General features: G+C 43.2%; 1 protein-coding gene across 1 annotated transcript in view; it reads right to left on the bottom strand.

Annotated features, from left to right (window-relative positions):
• ADGRD1 (adhesion G protein-coupled receptor D1) overlaps nucleotides 1-18,601 on the bottom strand; it is a 550,408-nt gene that overhangs the window by 442,589 nt on the left and 89,218 nt on the right. The window contains exon 12 of the mRNA XM_075274895.1: nucleotides 16,917-16,992. Within this exon, the coding sequence (XP_075130996.1) occupies nucleotides 16,917-16,992 (76 nt within the window). The remainder of the gene's footprint in view (nucleotides 1-16,916; nucleotides 16,993-18,601) is intronic.

Genomic DNA, 18,601 nt, shown 5'->3' with positions numbered 1-18,601 from the left:
CACAAGAGTATAAAGGAGAAAAAGCTCCCTAAAGTTTGTTACAGAATTTCTCCTGAACACAGAAATGCCATATGTGGCCATAATCTGCTGTATGGGAACATGGCGGGGTGCAGAATGGAAACAGCGCTATTTGGCTTTTGAAGGGCAGATTTTGCTGGAATATTTTTCAGGTGCCATGTCGCATTTGCAGAGCCCCTAAATATATCAATATAGTGGAAACCCCCTAAAAGTGACTCCATTTTGGAAACTACACCCCTCATAGAATTTATCTAGGGGTTTGGTGAGCATTTTGGCCTCACAGCTGATTCACAGATTTTATTAACAATGGGACGTAAAAATGAAAAATGACTTTTTTTCAAATTAATCGTCCATTTAGCGCCATATTTTTAATTTTGAAAGTAGTTAAAGAATTAAAAGCCCCCCACAGTTTGTTACACAATTTCTTCTTAACAAGGCAATACCCCATATGTGGCCATAATCTGCTGTATGGGTACATGGCGGGGCTCAGAATGGAAAGAGTGCCATTTGGCTTTTGGAAAGCAGATGTTGCTGGAATAGTTTTCTGGTGCCATGTCGCATTTGCTGAGCCCCTAAAGTATCAATACAATGGAAACCCTTCAAATGTGACCCCATTTTAGAAACTACACAGGTGACAGTAAACTGGAATTCACCAAGAAGTGATCCTATTTTGTAGGGACAATTTTAGGGTCTCTGCAAATGTGACATGGTGTCCAAAAACAAAGAATATAAATCTGCACTCCAAAAGCACATATCGCTCCTTCACGCCCTGCTGTGTACCCAAATGGCTGTGTATGCCCACATGTATGACACTGGTGTACCCCGAATAACAGACTTAATGCCATATGTGGGTAAAAATGGCTGTTCGGGCACAGAAGGAAGGAGCGCTATTTTGGTTTTTGGAGCACAGTTTGGTTTTTGGACGTCCCTTTTGTAAAGCCCCTGAATTGCCAATAAAGTGGAATCCGCATAAATGTCACCCTATTTTGGACACTAGCCCACTCATGGGATTTATCAAGTGGTGTAGCAAGCATTTTTAACCCTTGAGTGTTGCATTTATTTAGTTTCCAGAAATGAAATCGCAATTGATAATGAGAAGTTAAAAATGAAAATTTTCCAGAGATTCGCCATTTCAGTGCCAATATGTTGTGCCCGACTTATGTCAGCAGAGACACTCCAAAAACTGGTAGGGGGTATCCCGGGCACAACAGCTTTTAGAGCGTTCATCTCTGATACAAGGCGGGCACAACATATTACGCACTGAAATGACGTATTCCTGGAAAAATGGTCATTTTCACCTCTCACAATCAGCTTCGTATTCATTTATGGATAATAAGTTATAGCAACACTTGGGGGTTAAAAATGCTCTCTGTACCCCTGGATAAATCCTTCAGGGTGTAGTTTCCACTCTGCAAAAGTGTCATGGCATCCAAAAACCAAACCGTCTGTGCTCCAAAAACCAAATGACCCTTCTTCCCTTCTGTGTCCAGCTGTGCCCTAATATCAGTTTATACCACATATGACATTATGTCCGATATAACGGGTACACCCACCAGTGTCATACATGTGTCATACATGTGGCATAAACTGCAGTTTGGGCGCACAGCAGGGCGCAGAAGGGAAGGAGCACTATGCGGCTTTTGGAGCACAGATTTGGATGTTTGGTATCTGGACGCCATGTCATGTTTGTAGAGCCTGTAAAGGTACCAGAAAAGTGGATTCCCCAAAGGAGTGACCTAATTTGAAAACTGCACCTGTCAAAGAATTTATCAGGGGGTTTAGTGAGTATTAGTATCCCAGACGTGACTGCACAGCAGATGGTGAAGAGGGAATATGTAAGCTGTGCAGAGAACATTGCAAACACCAAATTCCCTACTATGTCCCAGTAGCTCCTATGATTGGGGGAGTTGTTCTGAGGGTCACTCTGGGGGTCACTACTGGTGTCTTTTCGCTCATAAGCTGTAAATCTGGGGTGTCCCCTGATATCCGCTCGCACAGCTTATATATTCCCTTCCTGCCGCAGCCAGTTGAGTTCTAATGATTTGGCGATTTTGGTGTTTTTTTGTCTTCACGTTGGTAGAGGCTATAAATTCTTTATTTTTCTGGTGACGCGGCCATATAAGGGCTTGTTGTTTGCGGTATGAGGTGTATTTTGTAATGACACCATCTTTGGGTGCCTACAACTTATTGAATACATTTTATTAACTCTTTCTAGCTCGATTTAGAAAAAAAAAAATCAATTCCGGTATTGAGTTTTACCTTTTTAATTTTTTGCCATGCAGCGTACAGTAAAAGTAACATATTCCCTTTATTCTGCGGGTCGGTACGGTTACGGCGATACCTCATTTATGTTATTTTTTTATGCGATACTAATTCTGCAGAACAAAAACACATTTGGGGACATAAATCAATGTTTTTTGCATCGCCATCTTCTGAGAGGCGTAACATTTTTATTTTTCGGTTGACAGTGTTGCTTGGGGGCTTATTTTTTGCGGGACAATGTGCGCTTTTTATTGGCACTGTTGTGGGGTGCATATGACTTTTTGATCACTTTTTATAGCATATTTTGTAAGATGAGATGGTGAAAAATCATTACTTCCGGCAAGTTTTTTCCGTTTTTTTTTCCGACGTTCACCGTGTACATTAAATATTATTACACTTTTATTGTACAGATTGTTACGGACGCGGCGATACCAAATATGCATTGTTTTTATTAATTTTTAAAGTTTTTTTATATAATTCATTTTCTATAGAAAAAAAAGAGATTTTGGGGCTTTATAACTTTATTACTTTTTTCATACACTTTATTTTATTTTTTCACTTTTTTTTTTTTACTTTTTCATGTGTCCATTTAGGACACTTGAATCAGTTGATGCTTTGATGAAAGCACCAACTGATTCTGTATAGTAGCTTGCAGGACACGAGCAGGACATGAGCCTGCTCGTGTCCTGCAAGCTGCAGAGGAAGTGAGCTGCATCGCTCACTTCCTCCATCGCCTGGCAGGATCACCAGGTATGTGGGGGCTCCGGTAGTCTGGGGTCACTGGCCAGACCCCAGACTACCTTTTACTGATATCGGCACCCCCCGATCTCGCCGCGGGGGGTGCCGATCGGGTTAACCTGTCGGCGGATCCCTTTCGATCGCGCCGTGATGTTTCACAGCGCGATCTAAAGGGTTAAAACTGTCGAACTGAGTCCGACAGTTAGTAACACCTAACCCCTGCCCCCTCCGCACCCCTCCCCTCGCCAGCAAGGTACCTAAAGGCCGGACGTATTTTGACAATAGTCCGGTCTTTAAGTACCAGCACATGAGGCCGTAAATTTACGTACGGCGGTCCTCATGTGGTTAAGTAGGTATTTGATAGAATATTACGCTATTCGAAATACTCGTACTCGATCGAGTACCACTCGCTATTCGAATGGAAAAGTTCAATGCAGAACCAGCATTGATTGGCCGTATGCTATGCAGTCAGCCAATCAATGCTGGTTCTTCTCCTACCTTCAGAAGTCTTCTCCGTGCAGCTTCCCCACTGCGTCTTCCGGCTCTGAATTCACTCTGCCAGGCATCGGGCCTGGGCAGAGCCGACTGCGCATGCCCACACTACAAGAAAATGGCCGCTTTGACTGTAAGCGGCCATTTTCTTGTAGTGCGGGCACGCGCAGTTGGCTCTGCCCAGGCCTGATACCTGGCAGAGTGAATTCAGAGCCAGAAGATGCCGCGGGGAAGCTGCACAGAGAAGACTTCTCGGAGGTTCCACCCCGACCCTCACTCGTGGACTTGGTAAGTGTAATTTGATCGAATGTTGCCTACCCCTGAAACGAGCATTTTCCCCCCATAGACTATAATAGGATTCGATATACGATTCGAGTAGTCGAATATTGAGCGGCTACTCGAAACGAATATCGAATATTTTACTGTTCGCTCATCTCTAATTATTAACATTCATAACAAGAAACAAACCTCTCAACACAGTCATTTTCACAAAATTTATAGTTTATTTTAACAAAGTCATATAGATATAGATCAGAATCAGAATTTCAAGTATTTTTTGTGACAGTTTTGCCATTTTAAAAACTGGAACGCCAATGGACCCCACTAAACAAAGGAGACAAGGAGATTTTCTTAGTTTTTCCTATGTTTTTATGTTATGTTTTATGTTCGAGCATTAATCTGGCATTGGAAATTGAAACCATGGCATATGTATGATATATATCACCATAAACTTATTACTGGTTCAATATTACGGTTTTACCTTAACGCTAGGTTCACACTAGCGTTCAGGTTTCCGTCCTTCTGGCCCACTTGGCGGCTTGAAAGATAGAAGCCGTATCCACTTAAAAAGCAGTTACATGTGGAAATCCATAGACTAGAATGTTGTCTGCATGAGTTTCCACCCATTTATTTCCCAAAAACAGCAGGACTTTTCTATCCATTGATTGTAAGTAGAATGTGGGACAGAGACTGAGACTTGAACGCTAGCGTGAACCTAGCTTTATTCAAGAGGATCACGGTTTGGAATCCTACAGCTTCTAACTGTTATTTGAAGAGGCCTTTTATAGCTTTGACTCATTCGCTTTGGTAAATCAGGGCAATTTGTTTGGTTATGAATATCCACTAAGAATAACTCCTTTTGCTATTTTTGGAATTTTTTGTTTTTTGATATTGTAACTTAAAGAGGACTTTTCACCGATTTTGGCACAGGCAGTTCTATATACTGCTGGAAAGCTGACAGTGCGCTGAATTCAGCGCACTGTCGGCTTTCCCGATCTGTGCCCCAGGTAAAGAGCTATCGGTCGCGGTACCGTAGCTCTTCACAGTCAGAAGGGCATTCCTGACACTCTGTCAGGAACGTCCTTCCCCACAGCAGCACCTATTGCGCTGTACTGTGTGAGCGGGGAGGAACGCCCCATCCCTCTGCTCACAGTGCTCGTCCATAGACGAGAATTAAAAGGAAGGGAGTGCCTCCCCCTTTTCCTGTTTTGCTGGGTGGTTTCTTCCTGGGAGATAACTATATCTGTTCTGTTCTACCTCTTCGTCTTTCCTGCTTCTGTACGGCAAGCTTCCTACCCTCCCTCCCCTTTATTTCTGTGCTTGCACATTGTAGGTTGTTTTGTACTGACTCTATTTTTCTTTTAGGCTGAGTTGATGTCATTCGTCACAGCTGGTGGTTCGTGGAAGATGAGACAGGGTTGAAGGTGGACGTACCCATAGGGAGTCCAGCAGTTGGAACACCCTATCATACCTTTACCAATTGGTTAATGTCTGATGATGTATACGTTTACAAGTTATGACATATGTTACATCACTGTTTGTTCAATTACGTTTTAAAGTAATTACTACTTAATTAATAAAGCTGTGGTTGACTACCATCCGTCTAATGGTTAACTCTTGTGTACGAGTGTTTTATGGGAGGGGCTTGGTTATGGTGCCTGCAGCGTTTCGGAAAAAACAGCTTTTCCACTGCTGTCTTTTTTTTTTTGCAATGTGTGGATGGGATTAACCAGAATCTCATTCACTTTTCTGGTTCTGTGAAAATGTGGGACCATAGCCTCAAGGGGTTCTCTCATTTTAGGATTTCAGCTGTTCTCCTCTCCCCTCCATTTCCTGGTTTTCAGCGCATTACAGAATGGTGTTCATGCTCATTATAAACATCACAGTTACCTTTGGATTAACATACTCAGATTGGGTATGATATATATATATATATATATATATATATATATATATATATATATATACTGGGGGCCTAATTTCGGCTCTCTATGATCATTTAATCCACGCAAAGGTTTTCATATCTGAGGCCCCGGCTCTGACACACTGGCGCACCAATATTCCCGAGCTGATGGATGAGACATTCCAGGACATTTTGGAATCCCCCTGTATGTTTTACCATCGGCCGATAACAAGCTGATCCAAATATTCATTCTGCATCAATGCTACTTGACCCTGGCCCGTCTTCATAAGATGGTTCGGCTGTCGAGTCCAAATTGTCTTAGGTGCTCGCATCCCCGGGCAGACTTCTGGCACATGGTATGGAGTTGCTCGGTTATACATGACTTCTGGAGGGAGGTGGTAGACCTCCTGATAGCTGTCCAAAATTGCCCTGTCCCATTTTCTCCTGATGTTTGTTTATTCGGTGTACTGAATGAGGAGGTATGGCTGAATCATACCCGGATTTTCCTTCAGGATTGTTTATTTTATGCCAGGAAAGCCATCGCCCTGCAGTGGATGGCCTCACGATCCCCGTCTGTGTCTCAATGGCGGAAATTGGTTAATTCAGTCTTCCCGTTCAACCAGATTATATATATAGGTCGGGGTTGCCCCCACAAATTCGTTAATTCGTTATTTGGGGAGCGTGGTGCGATTCTCTTCTTACCCAGTACTCTGCCCCCTTGATGCGCTCAGTATTGGGCGCCTTTGAGTCCTGAGAGGGAGACTTGTTGATGGAGTTGTAGCCCCCTTGTGTTGGGTTTCTATGAGGCTGCCGATGCCGAGGCGCTTCATTACTGTTTCACTTCTTTTGTGCGAGATGGTCAGGCCTGGGTTGGGGTGGCACTGTGGCGGATCTTTGTTTGTTTGTTTGGAACCCTTTGGGCTAGTTCACACGTGAACTGCCCGCGCGGGTTTTGACACAGAGAGAGCCGCGGCGAGCCGCGTCTCTCTCTTGTCAAAACCCGCCCGCCGCAACCATCGCTGTCGCGGCTTAACCCTCTGCTGTCGGCTCAAATGAATGAGCCGACATAGGAGGGAGCTGCCGGGGGCGGAAGCCATGCAGCTGAGCCCGCGCGGCTTCCGCCTGAAGAAAGGACATGTCCTTTCTTTTCTCCGCTAGCAGCAGCTCGCCGCTAGCGGAGAACAGAAGCCCGGCGGTCTCCATAGACCACCATTATAAGGGGAGGTTTTGGACGCGAAATCCGCTGTCAAAAACCTCCCCTTATACTCACGTGTGAACTAGCCCTTTTCTTTTCCTTAATTTTGTATTGCGTATGCACTCTCCTGATTGTATTGTTTATTTTGTTATATCTTCTTCAATAAAACGAGTTTTAAAAAAACATACTCAGATAACAGAAGCTCTGTTTAAGAAACTTATCAGGGCTCAAAATGTGAATGCTATATGCAGAGACAAAGAGAGAAGATAATATAGATGGCCAGGAGCAGGAACAGAGTCATGATTCCAACCTGTAGTAAGTCTATACCTAAAAAAACAGCTCTAAAAATTGAGGAGAGAGAGATTTAAGATAGGTTAACACTAGCGCCGATTTCTCCATTGTTAGGATCCTCATCCGCTAAAACAATGGTTACTTACGGACACCATCAGACCCTATAGACTATACAAGGGTCAGTTGGGAAGCTTTTATATTGAAATGTCCACCAGAATCTGCGGCGGACTCTCCTACACAGATGTGAACCTAGCCTTAGATGTATCTGGCAAATGGAGCACGACACGTAAAGTAATGTGAAGGGTAAAACACTTCATTTACCTTAAGCTACAAGCCTGAATATGACCCTTGAGATGGGAATATTTCAAGTCTTTTGCAACTTTGTTATCATATACAGTATATGAAGTGGTGTAACTACCGCCATAGCAGCAGAGGCAGCTGTCACAGGGCCCGGAACATTAGGGGCCCAGTGACAGCCGCTACCGCTGCTATCATTATACTTGGGGGGTCTTTTCGGAACCCCGAGTATATTGATTGGCAGACCGGGAGAGGTAAGAAACATAAAAAACACTGTTACTTACATCTCCATGATCCTGCCAGGCCTCCTTCCTGACGTCCTTTCTGACGTCTCTGACGTCACATGAACCCGGCCTGCGTCCCGGGTCATGTGACGTCCGACGTCATTGAAGAAGGATGGCAGCAGAGGCCAACAGCGTAGGAGCTGGGGGACAGGTAAGAAACAGTAGTTTTTTATGTTTTTATTCCCCCGGGTCTCCGATTATTATACTCTGGGGTCTGAAAAGACCCCAGAGTATAATAATTGTTTATGGGTGTCCACAGTGGGACATAATACTGTGTGCAGGGGCCACTATAGGGGATAATACTGTGTGCAGGGGCCACTATGGGGGATAATACTGTTTGCAGGGGCCACTATGGGGGATAATACTGTGTGCAGGGGCCACTATGGGGGATAATACTTTGTGCAGGGGACACTATTGGGGATAATACTGTGTGCAGGGGCCACTATTGGGGATAATACTGTGTGCAGGGGCCACTATTGGGGATAATACTGTGTGCAGGGGCCACTATGGGGGATAATACTGTGTGCAGAGGCCACTAAGGAACATAATACTGTGTGCAGGGGCCACTATGGGGGATAATACTGTGTGCAGGGGCCACTATGGGGCATAATAGAACGTGCAGGAATGTGTAGGAGGGGGTCGGTCGAGGTCTTCAGCGTCGGTGTCGGTCAGGGGGGGGGGGGCCATGTCAAACGTTCGCCACGGGGCCCCGCCATTCCTAGTTACGCCACTGAGTATATGGGGAAATTCTAGGATTATGCAAAAAACCTGGAGTGAATTTAGCGTAAATCATGTAAGGTAAAGGTAAGTAGACTCATTTAGAAAAGTGCAAAGAAGGTATCTGGTAAAAATTGTGATCCTAGAACAAGGTAGTTCATCTGTGAAAAGTTTGCCAGTTGTAGTATAAATTTGTGTAATGCATGTATGTGAACTTGTAGTAATGTATGTGAATTTTCTGATTCATTTGCTCTCACTTTTTAGTACATACCACACTTGCCTCCATATGTATCTGTAGTAATGTATGGGATATTTCTGATTCATTTGCTCTCACTTTTTAGTACATACCACACTTGCCCCTATTTGAACCTGTAATAATGTATGGGATATTTCCGATTCATTTGCTCTCACTTTTTAGTACATACCACACTTGCCCCTATGTGAACCCAGCCTCTGTAAGCTGCCTGCCAGCAGGTGTTTCTTTCATGATATATTGGCACAGACCAAACTTGTAACAGTGCATAAATAAAATTGTTTAAACCTAGTGTTGTCCCGTTGCTAATACATTTTCTATGGCGGGGAATGGGATATTTCTGTGTTTCCTTTGATAAGATGGATGATGAATAGCTTCTCATAGCTCAGAGCCGGATCATACAATGATTCCATTTTTGGTCTCTGGATCTGTCATATGCCCACTAAAGGCAGTAGAGCATGATCTCTCAGATCTGCAATCTCATCAGCAGGGAACTAAATGCAAACAAGCAAAGCCGCAGCTCTGTGATATATATTTGTCACTAAGCATGCATATAAACACACATCCACTAGGGAACATGAATGAGAATGTTGAACAGCCCTCAGAAAATGAAATAATGATAAGCAAGTAATTGAAGTGTCTGAAAAACAAATTATGGATTCCCCATGCTGTAAAGTTAGCGTTCCTGCATTGAAGAATGATATGAATAGGTTAGATCTGTTTTACATGGTGCAGAAAGTTGGATTATATATTAACGAGAGAATGCTGTCGTTGTGAAATACTGAGGCAAACATCACTTAATAAAACAGTATAGGATTGCAATCTACAAGGAGAAAATGCTTAACCACTTCATTGTCACAGTAGGAAAAGCTATCTGCAAATATAGATTGGACAACAAGTATGCCTCGTGAATAGGTAGATGTCAAGAAATATTATTCTGCAGAAAACCAGAACATTGGAGAATGCAGAATAAAATTGCCAGCCGTACATTCCTGAATTCCAGAGGGAAGTGGAGAACGGAGACTGACAATGGTTCTATTTCTAACTACTGTTAGAAAGTACTTTCATATTACACTGTGTTTTCTTGTAGTTACGTTTTGCAGTTGAGTTCTGACACTATGTCATGGACACAGTGGTGAGAATTGGAAGGGAGGATTTTGTGATAAGCAAGTTCCCATGGATTCTTTTAAAGAAAGATACATAACTGCTGCCATATCTATCTTAGAAATTATTCTTCATTAAATAATTCTTAATCATTTTTTCGTATTACTATGTATTTTACTGTTCAATTTTTATCTCTCCCACAAATTTATTAATAATTTGACAACCAGTTGGTTAGTTTATTCATTTTAGTCTAACCACATGCAGTTGACCAAAATCTAAAAAACTCAGTTCACACAGGGGTTTTTGGTCCGGATTTTGACGCGAAGGCCACCTCAGAATCCGGTCCAAAAAACAGATAGCTGCAACTGGATGCCGGTAGTGCCCCCCACAGGTAATAATACCTGTGTTTGTGGAGGGGTCATTGCCTGTGGGGGGGCAGTACTAGGGCACTATCACAGCTATATGCCCCCCCCCCCCCAGTTCATAACATTAACTGTTTGGAGAGGGGCTGTTATTAACTGTGGGTGGCACTATAACTGTAACAGGGTACTATTAAAATTAGTGTTATTATTTAACTGTGTGTGTGGGGGGGGGGAGAACTATAATTCTCCCCCCACATACTATATCATAATTACATTATACATCCCTAGTCACTAATGCAGCTCTCTAGGGATCTGTTCTTGTACACAGGTTCTCTTCTGTTCCCCGGCCCCAGCGGCACCAAAGTGAAGGTTCCGGCAGTGTTCTGACACACAAGATATGCGGCATATTCAAACTGATCCCGGCAGCTGCTTTAATATTATGTAAATGGAAAGTGATCTGTTGGTGTAAACTACACTAGCAGATCACTCTCTAAGGCCGGGGCCCCACAGGACGTAAATGCCGCAATTTGCCCGCAGCGGAGACGCTGCGGGAAAAATCACGGCATTTTACAGTGCAAGCAAAGGGGATGGTATTCATGCGAATCCTATGCCCACTTTGCGGAATAAAACGCAGTGCGGACACACTGCGATTTGCAAAGCCGTTGCGGCTTTGCCAATCGCAGCATGTCAATTATATCTACGGAACGCCGGCGGCTTTCTGGTACTGGTCCACGGCCCGGTAGTTGGGGAACCTCTGATGTAGCGGATGGATGTACCCACGCTCTCATTCACTTCGATGGGAGTGAAAAAGATAGCCAAAGTACAGTACTCAGCTATCTGTTGCGCTCCTATTAAAGAGAATGGGGGCCATGCGGGCTCATCCATCCACCGAGCAGAAGATGTATTAAGGTATTTTCATTGTTAATGCCGTGCTGTTGATCTAATACTGAAGTCATACAGCAAGAAGAATTCTTAAAAACTGTTTTATAACTTTTTGTATGTCTATTGTGCTACAATAGCAGTGTGTGAAGCTAGTATCATGTAAACTCAAATTTTTTTTTTTTTTTGGTGGGGAGGGTCATCTTTCTATAGTGCGTCTCAGGCAGCAAAGAGGCTAGGTTCACCCCTGCATACAATGGATGTATCCTTTTCAGTCCCCCTGCCATGGATCTGTCTATGCTGGCTCATTCATCTTTGTTCATTCACTTACAATGACCATTAGCTTCTCAAACTATGATAGCATATTGTACGTAAGGTAGTCTGAGACACTCGCCATTGATTTCAGATTGGCCTGCATTGATTTCCAGCTGACACCAGACAGTGAAGGATAACATTCTGCATTTCTGATAGTAGAGATGTCATACTATGCCTAAAAATTAGAGCCAGGCAGTTTTTGTGCTGAAAAAGTCCGCCTCAGCTTATACTCGAGTCATTACGGTAATTCAGCAATATTTATAGTTACAGACCCGGCATCCGGACCCGGGATACAGACACCGGGGCGGATGCCGGGCCGCAGCATCGCCATGCTCATAGCAGGAGTGTGGGGATGCTGTTCATTTCAAACTGCAGAAGTACTTACAGTACTTCTGCTAGCAGGCCTGGAACGCAGATCCCGCCCCCCCACCTCCATCACACGCTAGGTGACGTGGCCACAAAAGGTCAGGCCCACACCCGGCATATGTCTGCGTTCCAGGCCTGCTAGCAAAAGTACCGTAAGTACTTCTGCAGTTTGAAATGAACAGCATCCCCACACTCCTGCTATGAGCATGGCGATGCTGCAGCCCGGCATCCGCCCCGGTGTCTGTATGCTGGGTCCGGATGCTGGGTCTGTAACTATAATGGTGCCGCTCTTCTCCAGAGCGGTCAACATACCAAGCAGCACCTCTGCTGTAACTTTTACAGTGGGAATGTCAGAGCTAATGCCTGCAATCAGAGATTGCAGACATAAGCTTTGACATCTCTGCTGTAAGTGTTACAGCTGAGATGCTCTCCGATGATGTCCCGCTCCGGTGATCGTCGTCAGGCGCCGAGGGGAACTGCTGCGGGGAAGCGGCAGGCACCGGAGGGAGGAGGGAGTGGGCGCGACCGCTCTCTCAAGGACGATCCTGAAGATAGGCTCGGTCGTGCTGAGGGAGATCCCCTGCCGCAGGCAGGAGCGCCGAGGGGCGGACCTAAAGGAGAACCTCGGCTGCCGAACCTGAAAGGGAACTGCAGATGGCTGCCGGCGACCGGCTGCAATTCCCTTTCAGGTCCGGCCGGCCGAGGTTCTCCTTCAGGTTCGCCCCCAGCGCTCCAGCCGGGGATTCCCCTCAGCGCTTCTGTAAAGGCTCCCTGGCCTGCAGTGCTTTTCTTTTGCAGGTTGCTCTATGCAGCCTGCAAAAGAAATGACAATTTTTGCAATGTATTGCAATGTATTGCATTAGTGATCAGACCCCCGGGGGCTCAAGACCCCTAGGGGGTCTAATAAATGTAAAAAAAATAAAATAAATTAATTTTAAAAAAAAGTAAAAAATAAAAATAAGTATTAAAAATTCAAATCCTCCCCCTTTCCCTAGAACACATATAATTAATAACTAATACTGTGAAACACATACATGTTAGGTATCCCTGTGTCCAAAAACGCCCGCTCCACAAATCTGTAAAATTAATTTTACTGTATGGTAAACGCCGTAGTGGAAAAAAAAGTTGTCTAACTGCCCATTCCCTGAGACTGGGTCCCCACACACACACAGTTGGAATTCAGCCTGACTACAGCCAGGCTAAATATAGAGTATCTGCAGTGCTCCTATTCCATCAGGAAGGGGTTAATAGGAGCACTGCAGATACCCTATATTCAGCCATGCCGAATTCCAAGTGGAGGAAAAAAACTAAGTCCTCAAGCTCAGGGAAGGGGCAGACAGACAACGTAACACCCCTTCCCTTCTGCAGCGTCTACTGCACCCAAAAACTCCGGCCATTTTAATTTTTGAAATTTTCCAGTAACTGCTGCATTTCCTCCCCTTGGCTTATACTCGAGTCAATAAGTTTTCCCAGTTTTTTGTGGTAAAATTAGGGGCCTCGGCTTATATTCGGGTCGGCTTATACTCGAGTATATACGGTAATTGACAGTTGACACAAGGCCACAGCTCTGCAGAAGCCAGATCCAGCACTATGTTTTGGATGTTGCAATGTGAACAGAGCCATGTCACAGTCATTTGGTTGATATGGCAATTACATAGTATCGCTGTAGCATGGATCTTTATCTTATTAGTTTTGTTGTTTCATTTATTTATTTAGTAGCTATGAATGCTATTTAAGTGATTTTGGATATACAATTTCTTTAATAACCAATGATTTATGTAATGCTAATCTAATGCTGGTGATTCTAGGTCATAAACCATTTTCTACGCACAAAAATATAACCAGTTTTATTAGCCTACATTAGTATTATGTTACATTCCCGCTATACTTAGATATATAGATAGATGAATGCAACTGTATTATAATTATAGGCAGTAAAATAGCATTCAGATGTATTTAGCTTCTCAGCATTTACTGAAGCTAGAAACCTTAGAAAATGGGCTTTAAATGGAAGTAAAACAGTTTTAAATGTAAATATGAAAGTATGAATGAATAAGTCATACAGTATGATGGAAGAAAAGCTTACAACAGAACATCTTGGAAAAAACATATGCTATCAATATGTTTTAACTCAAGAACTCACAAGAACCCACATGTGACCTATAGTTTTCTTCTTTTAGATGTTGTATGAATACCAACTCAGACTTTAATAGATAATGATGTTACGTCATTGCTGGCACTTAGAAAGGGACTCATTCCATACATCAACAAAATGAGAGTTTGAGGCACACTTGTTAAGTGAAAGTAAACACTCCAATTTATTGGCAATTGAGAGACTTGTAACATTTGGTCTATCACACCTTTATCAGACCCCTGAAACAGTAGATCAATATAGTAAATAATAAGATAAGATAAAATAAGATAATGCTTTAATAGTCCCACCATGGGGACATTTCAGTGTGTTACAGCAGCATGATAATACGGATACAGGATAATAACAGTAATATATTACAGAAGGAGACACCCATAAGCTCAGAATAGCAGATAGGAGAAAAATACTAGGAATCATAGCAGCTAAAGAAAAAAAAAAGAAGACTTCAGGATCATTTAACTCTCTCTCTTTGCTTGGTCTGACCGCGATTTCGAGGAAGGATCTCTGATAGCGCTCCTTCTCGCACTTGGGTTAAGCAGACGGTTACTTATGGTGCTGCCAAGTGTCATCAAGGTCTCATACATGGGGTAGGATTTATTCTCCAGCATGGAGCTCACCACGGACAGTATCCTTCTGTCACCCACCACCTGTACTGGGTCCAGAGGGATCCCCAGGACAGAGCTGGCCCTTCTAATCAGTCTGTCAAGGCTAAGAAGTGCCCCCTGAAATCCAAAGGCCCTCAGTCTCCTGAGCAGGTAGAGCCAGCTGTGACTCTTTCTGTGCAACACATCCAGTTGATCAGCCCAGTCCAGTTTATTATTTAGGAGCACACCCAGGTACTTAGAGGTTTTGACTATCTCAATGCCTGACCCTTGGATCTCCACTGGAATCAGAGCACTTCTCTGATTACTAAAGTCCACCACCATCTCCTTGGTCTTCCCAGCATTAATCCTGAGGTGGTTCTGCTGGCACCATCCTACAAAATACCAATTTAAGTCTCTGTATTCCCTATCATCACCATCAGTGATGAGGCCTACTATTGCAGAGTCATCAAAGTACTTTTGTAAGTAGCAGCCAGATGAGTTGTGCCTGAAGTCAGGAGTGTACAGTATGAAGAGTAAAGGGACAAGAACTGTACCTTGTGGTGCCCCCATACCACAGATCACAGTGTCCGACACACGGTCCCTGGCACTCACATACTGAGGGCGGTTTGTGAGGTAGTCGAGTATCCAGTTGGATAGGTGGTGGTCAACTCCAACAAGGTCCAGCTTTTGCCTCAGTCGCCCTGGCTGGATGGTGTTGAAAGCACTGGAGAAATCAAAGAACATTATTCTCACAGTGTTTCCTGGTTTCTCCAGATGAGAAACAGCTCTGTGAAGAAGGCGGATGATGGCATCATCCACCCCAATGCCCTGCCAATAGGCAGACTGGAGGGGGTCCATAGCAGAACACATCAGAGGGCGTAGATGTATCAGGACCAGTCTCTCTAGGAGCTTCATCAGGTGGGATGTCAGCGCTACAGGTCTGTAGCCATTGAAGTCTGTCGGATAAGGCATCTCTGGAACTGGTACCACACAAGATGTTTTCCACAGTTGTGGTACCACTCCCAGCTTCAGGCTCATGTTGTACATGTGCATAACACCACACCACTGGTCTTCACAAATTTTAAGAACTCTTGCGCTTATCCCATTGGGTCCTCCGGCCTTGTCTACTTTAATCCCCCTGAATATAGTATAGTATAGTATAGTATAGTATAGTATATAGAATAGTATACATGTGCATAATAACTCAGAAATATAAGATCATTATTTACACGATTCATACATGGCACACTGGGTATGAGGTCTCTGTTCCTGTGCCAGTGGCCATTTATCATTATATTTTAGTGTTAATTCTTTCATATATAAGTCATGTAAATATTGTTCTTTGATTTCTGAGCTATTGTCTATTGTACATGTCTACTATTATTTACTGTATTGATGTTTCATATGTCTGATGAAGGTCTGATAGACCAAGACGTTGCATGTTATTTTTAAAGTGATTTTTCCATTGATCTGTATTTATAAGCCAACGTCTCCTGCTGCAATACCTATACTCACCACTATAGCTTGTATGGCAAGTTCGCACCATAGTATGTAAACAATACTGAGCGCCATGCTGCCTTGGTACAGGTGATCTGTGGGGTTCCTGGGTAATATTGATGGCCTACTCTAAGGATAGGCCATCAGTGTTAGAAACCGAATAACCCCTTGAGTTGCTTCATATATGTATCCATCATCAGTAGAACACAGACAATTGTTAGTATGATAAGTGCTATGATAATACAGTTTAATTTATTAGCAGAGCAGCATTTTGCCTGTTTACATGAGGCAATAGACTGCCATCCAAAGTGAGTTAGCTCATTTGTTCAATGGGAATGAGAATGAATGTTCCTATGAATAATTGTTTGTCCAATCTTTGGCCCATGTAAAAGGACCTTAAGCAATAATCAGATACCAAGGATTTTATTGTAAAACTCTCTGAGCTGGCTCACAATAGGTCGGCTCACTCATGGCCTAGGAGATAACAGATACACAGCTTACAAATGGCCCATTCAGCTTAGTGAAGTTTTGTAGCTCCATGGGTCTAGCCAAAAGCTAAATATTCAGTTTTTGACATTTTACCGGTCACAATACAAATGAAATCATTTTACAGTACTACATTCTAACCACCTTTTCACAATGGATGCAAACTACTGGAATTTATGATCACTATTTCTATCTAGTCTGTATTTAAGGTTTTTGGAAGGAAACAATGAAATATTCAAAAAATGGATCAAAAACTGGATTTAACTGACACCAACTGATATTTGTTCCTTTTATTTTATTTCAATTGTTTTTTATGTTTTAGTAGGAGCCAAATAGAGAAAATATGATACATGTTGTACTTCTAAGTAATTCAAAAATCTCTACTGGGATTTTATTATCTTTTAAATAAAAGAAAAAATGTGCTTGATGACTGTAGACATACCTTGTGTCACTTGGTTTTATCTGCTTGTAGTGGCGATGCATGGTGTGGTACAGCAAACCAACAATGGTCGTTCGAGCTTAAATAAATAAAAGTTATAAGAAGACACATTACACACAAGTCTCACCCAGCAGTGAAATATTCTGCTCATTTAAGAACATACCCTTGCCAACACATCCCATCTCCATTATAATTGTCACCACTGCAATGTGAAATTTCAGCTCCCGACATTCCTGGCATTTAAGTAGTGCTATACTCCTAGTGCATCTCTGCCAGTGTTCTGCAATAAGAACTGCTAACTCAGACTGAAGGATGTTACAAGCACCTAAACCTTCCAAGAATAAAAATATCAGGACAAGATTCACTCTTTAAATCTACAAAATGGAGGCTGTAAACAAGTGGGAATGATTTAAAACAGGACATGAAATTGCTTTCCACAGAGTCTAATGAGACAGAAAAGCGATGGGGACAGATGTTTATTTTTTGGAAAGGAATGTGAATACTTTGTATGAACTCGGAAGTAGAGGCACAAAACGAGAAATGATTTATGAACAACATGGGGCAGCCATAAGTGGTTTTCACTCTGACTAGAACAGATATTGACAGGAGGAAACGCACACGGCAATATCTGTTAACCATTTATCAGCCACAAGCCTCTATTTCCATCACTGCAAGCAGAACCACTTTGAGTAGTTGATTCTTAAAACAGCAAATGCTTTATGAACGCAGTCCATATACTTTGGCCCACATTTATCAAAATATCTACACCAGTTTTGGTATAAAATGTAACTTGCTAGATTTTGTCTTGCTTGTCAAATTTGAAAATTGACAAAAAAGTGGGAATGGTCTTCAAGAAGATTTATTCTTAATCATATCATCTATGGCAACATAACACTCTGCCAAATGTTCTTGCCTAATATCATTTAGGAGAGACAGTGATGGATGAATGGGACTGAATCTCTATTTCCCTTCACCCCCAGGCTGATCAGTGCTCGGGGTATTTAGCAGTTGCTCTTCTCTCTCTGTAGTTTTGGGAAAGATTTTCATGATAGGATTTTCACGACTATTAGCATAAAAGCCATCAAAAGGGAGGTCAGATAAAGCAAAATATCAAAAACTCGACAACACGTGCATTTCACTGAGAGGACTCCAACCTCCTCTCCCACTGCGGTGAATAAAGAGTGAGGGCTAGTTCACACGTGAGTATAAGGGGAGGTTTTTGACAGCGGATTTCGCGTCCAAAACCTCCCCTTATAATGGTGGTCTATGGAGACCGCCGGGCTTCTGTTCTCCGCTAGCGGCGGGCTGCTGCTAGCGGAGAAAAGAAAGGACATGTCCTTTCTTCAGGCGGAAGCCGCGCAGGCTCAGCCGCGCGGCTTCCGCCCCCGGCAGCTCCCTCCTATGTCGGCTCATTCATTTGAGCCGACAGCAGAGGGTTAAGCCGCGACAGCGATGATCGCGGCGGGCGGGTTTTGACAAGAGAGAGACGCGGCTCGTCGCGTCTCTCTCTGTGTCAAAACCCGCGCGGGCAGTTCACGTCTGAACTAGCCCTGATACTGGAGCTCTGAAAAGTCAAACTTTAAAGGGGTTTTCCAGGTTAAAAATACTGATGACTTATCCTAAGGATGGATCATTATTAATATTAGATTGGTGGCGTCCAAAAACTGGAACTAGACCTATTAGTTGTT

Source organism: Leptodactylus fuscus, chromosome 1 (assembly GCF_031893055.1).
Source record: "Leptodactylus fuscus isolate aLepFus1 chromosome 1, aLepFus1.hap2, whole genome shotgun sequence".
Classification (NCBI taxonomy): domain Eukaryota; kingdom Metazoa; phylum Chordata; class Amphibia; order Anura; family Leptodactylidae; genus Leptodactylus; species Leptodactylus fuscus.
This window is presented reverse-complemented; position numbering and strand designations above follow the sequence as displayed.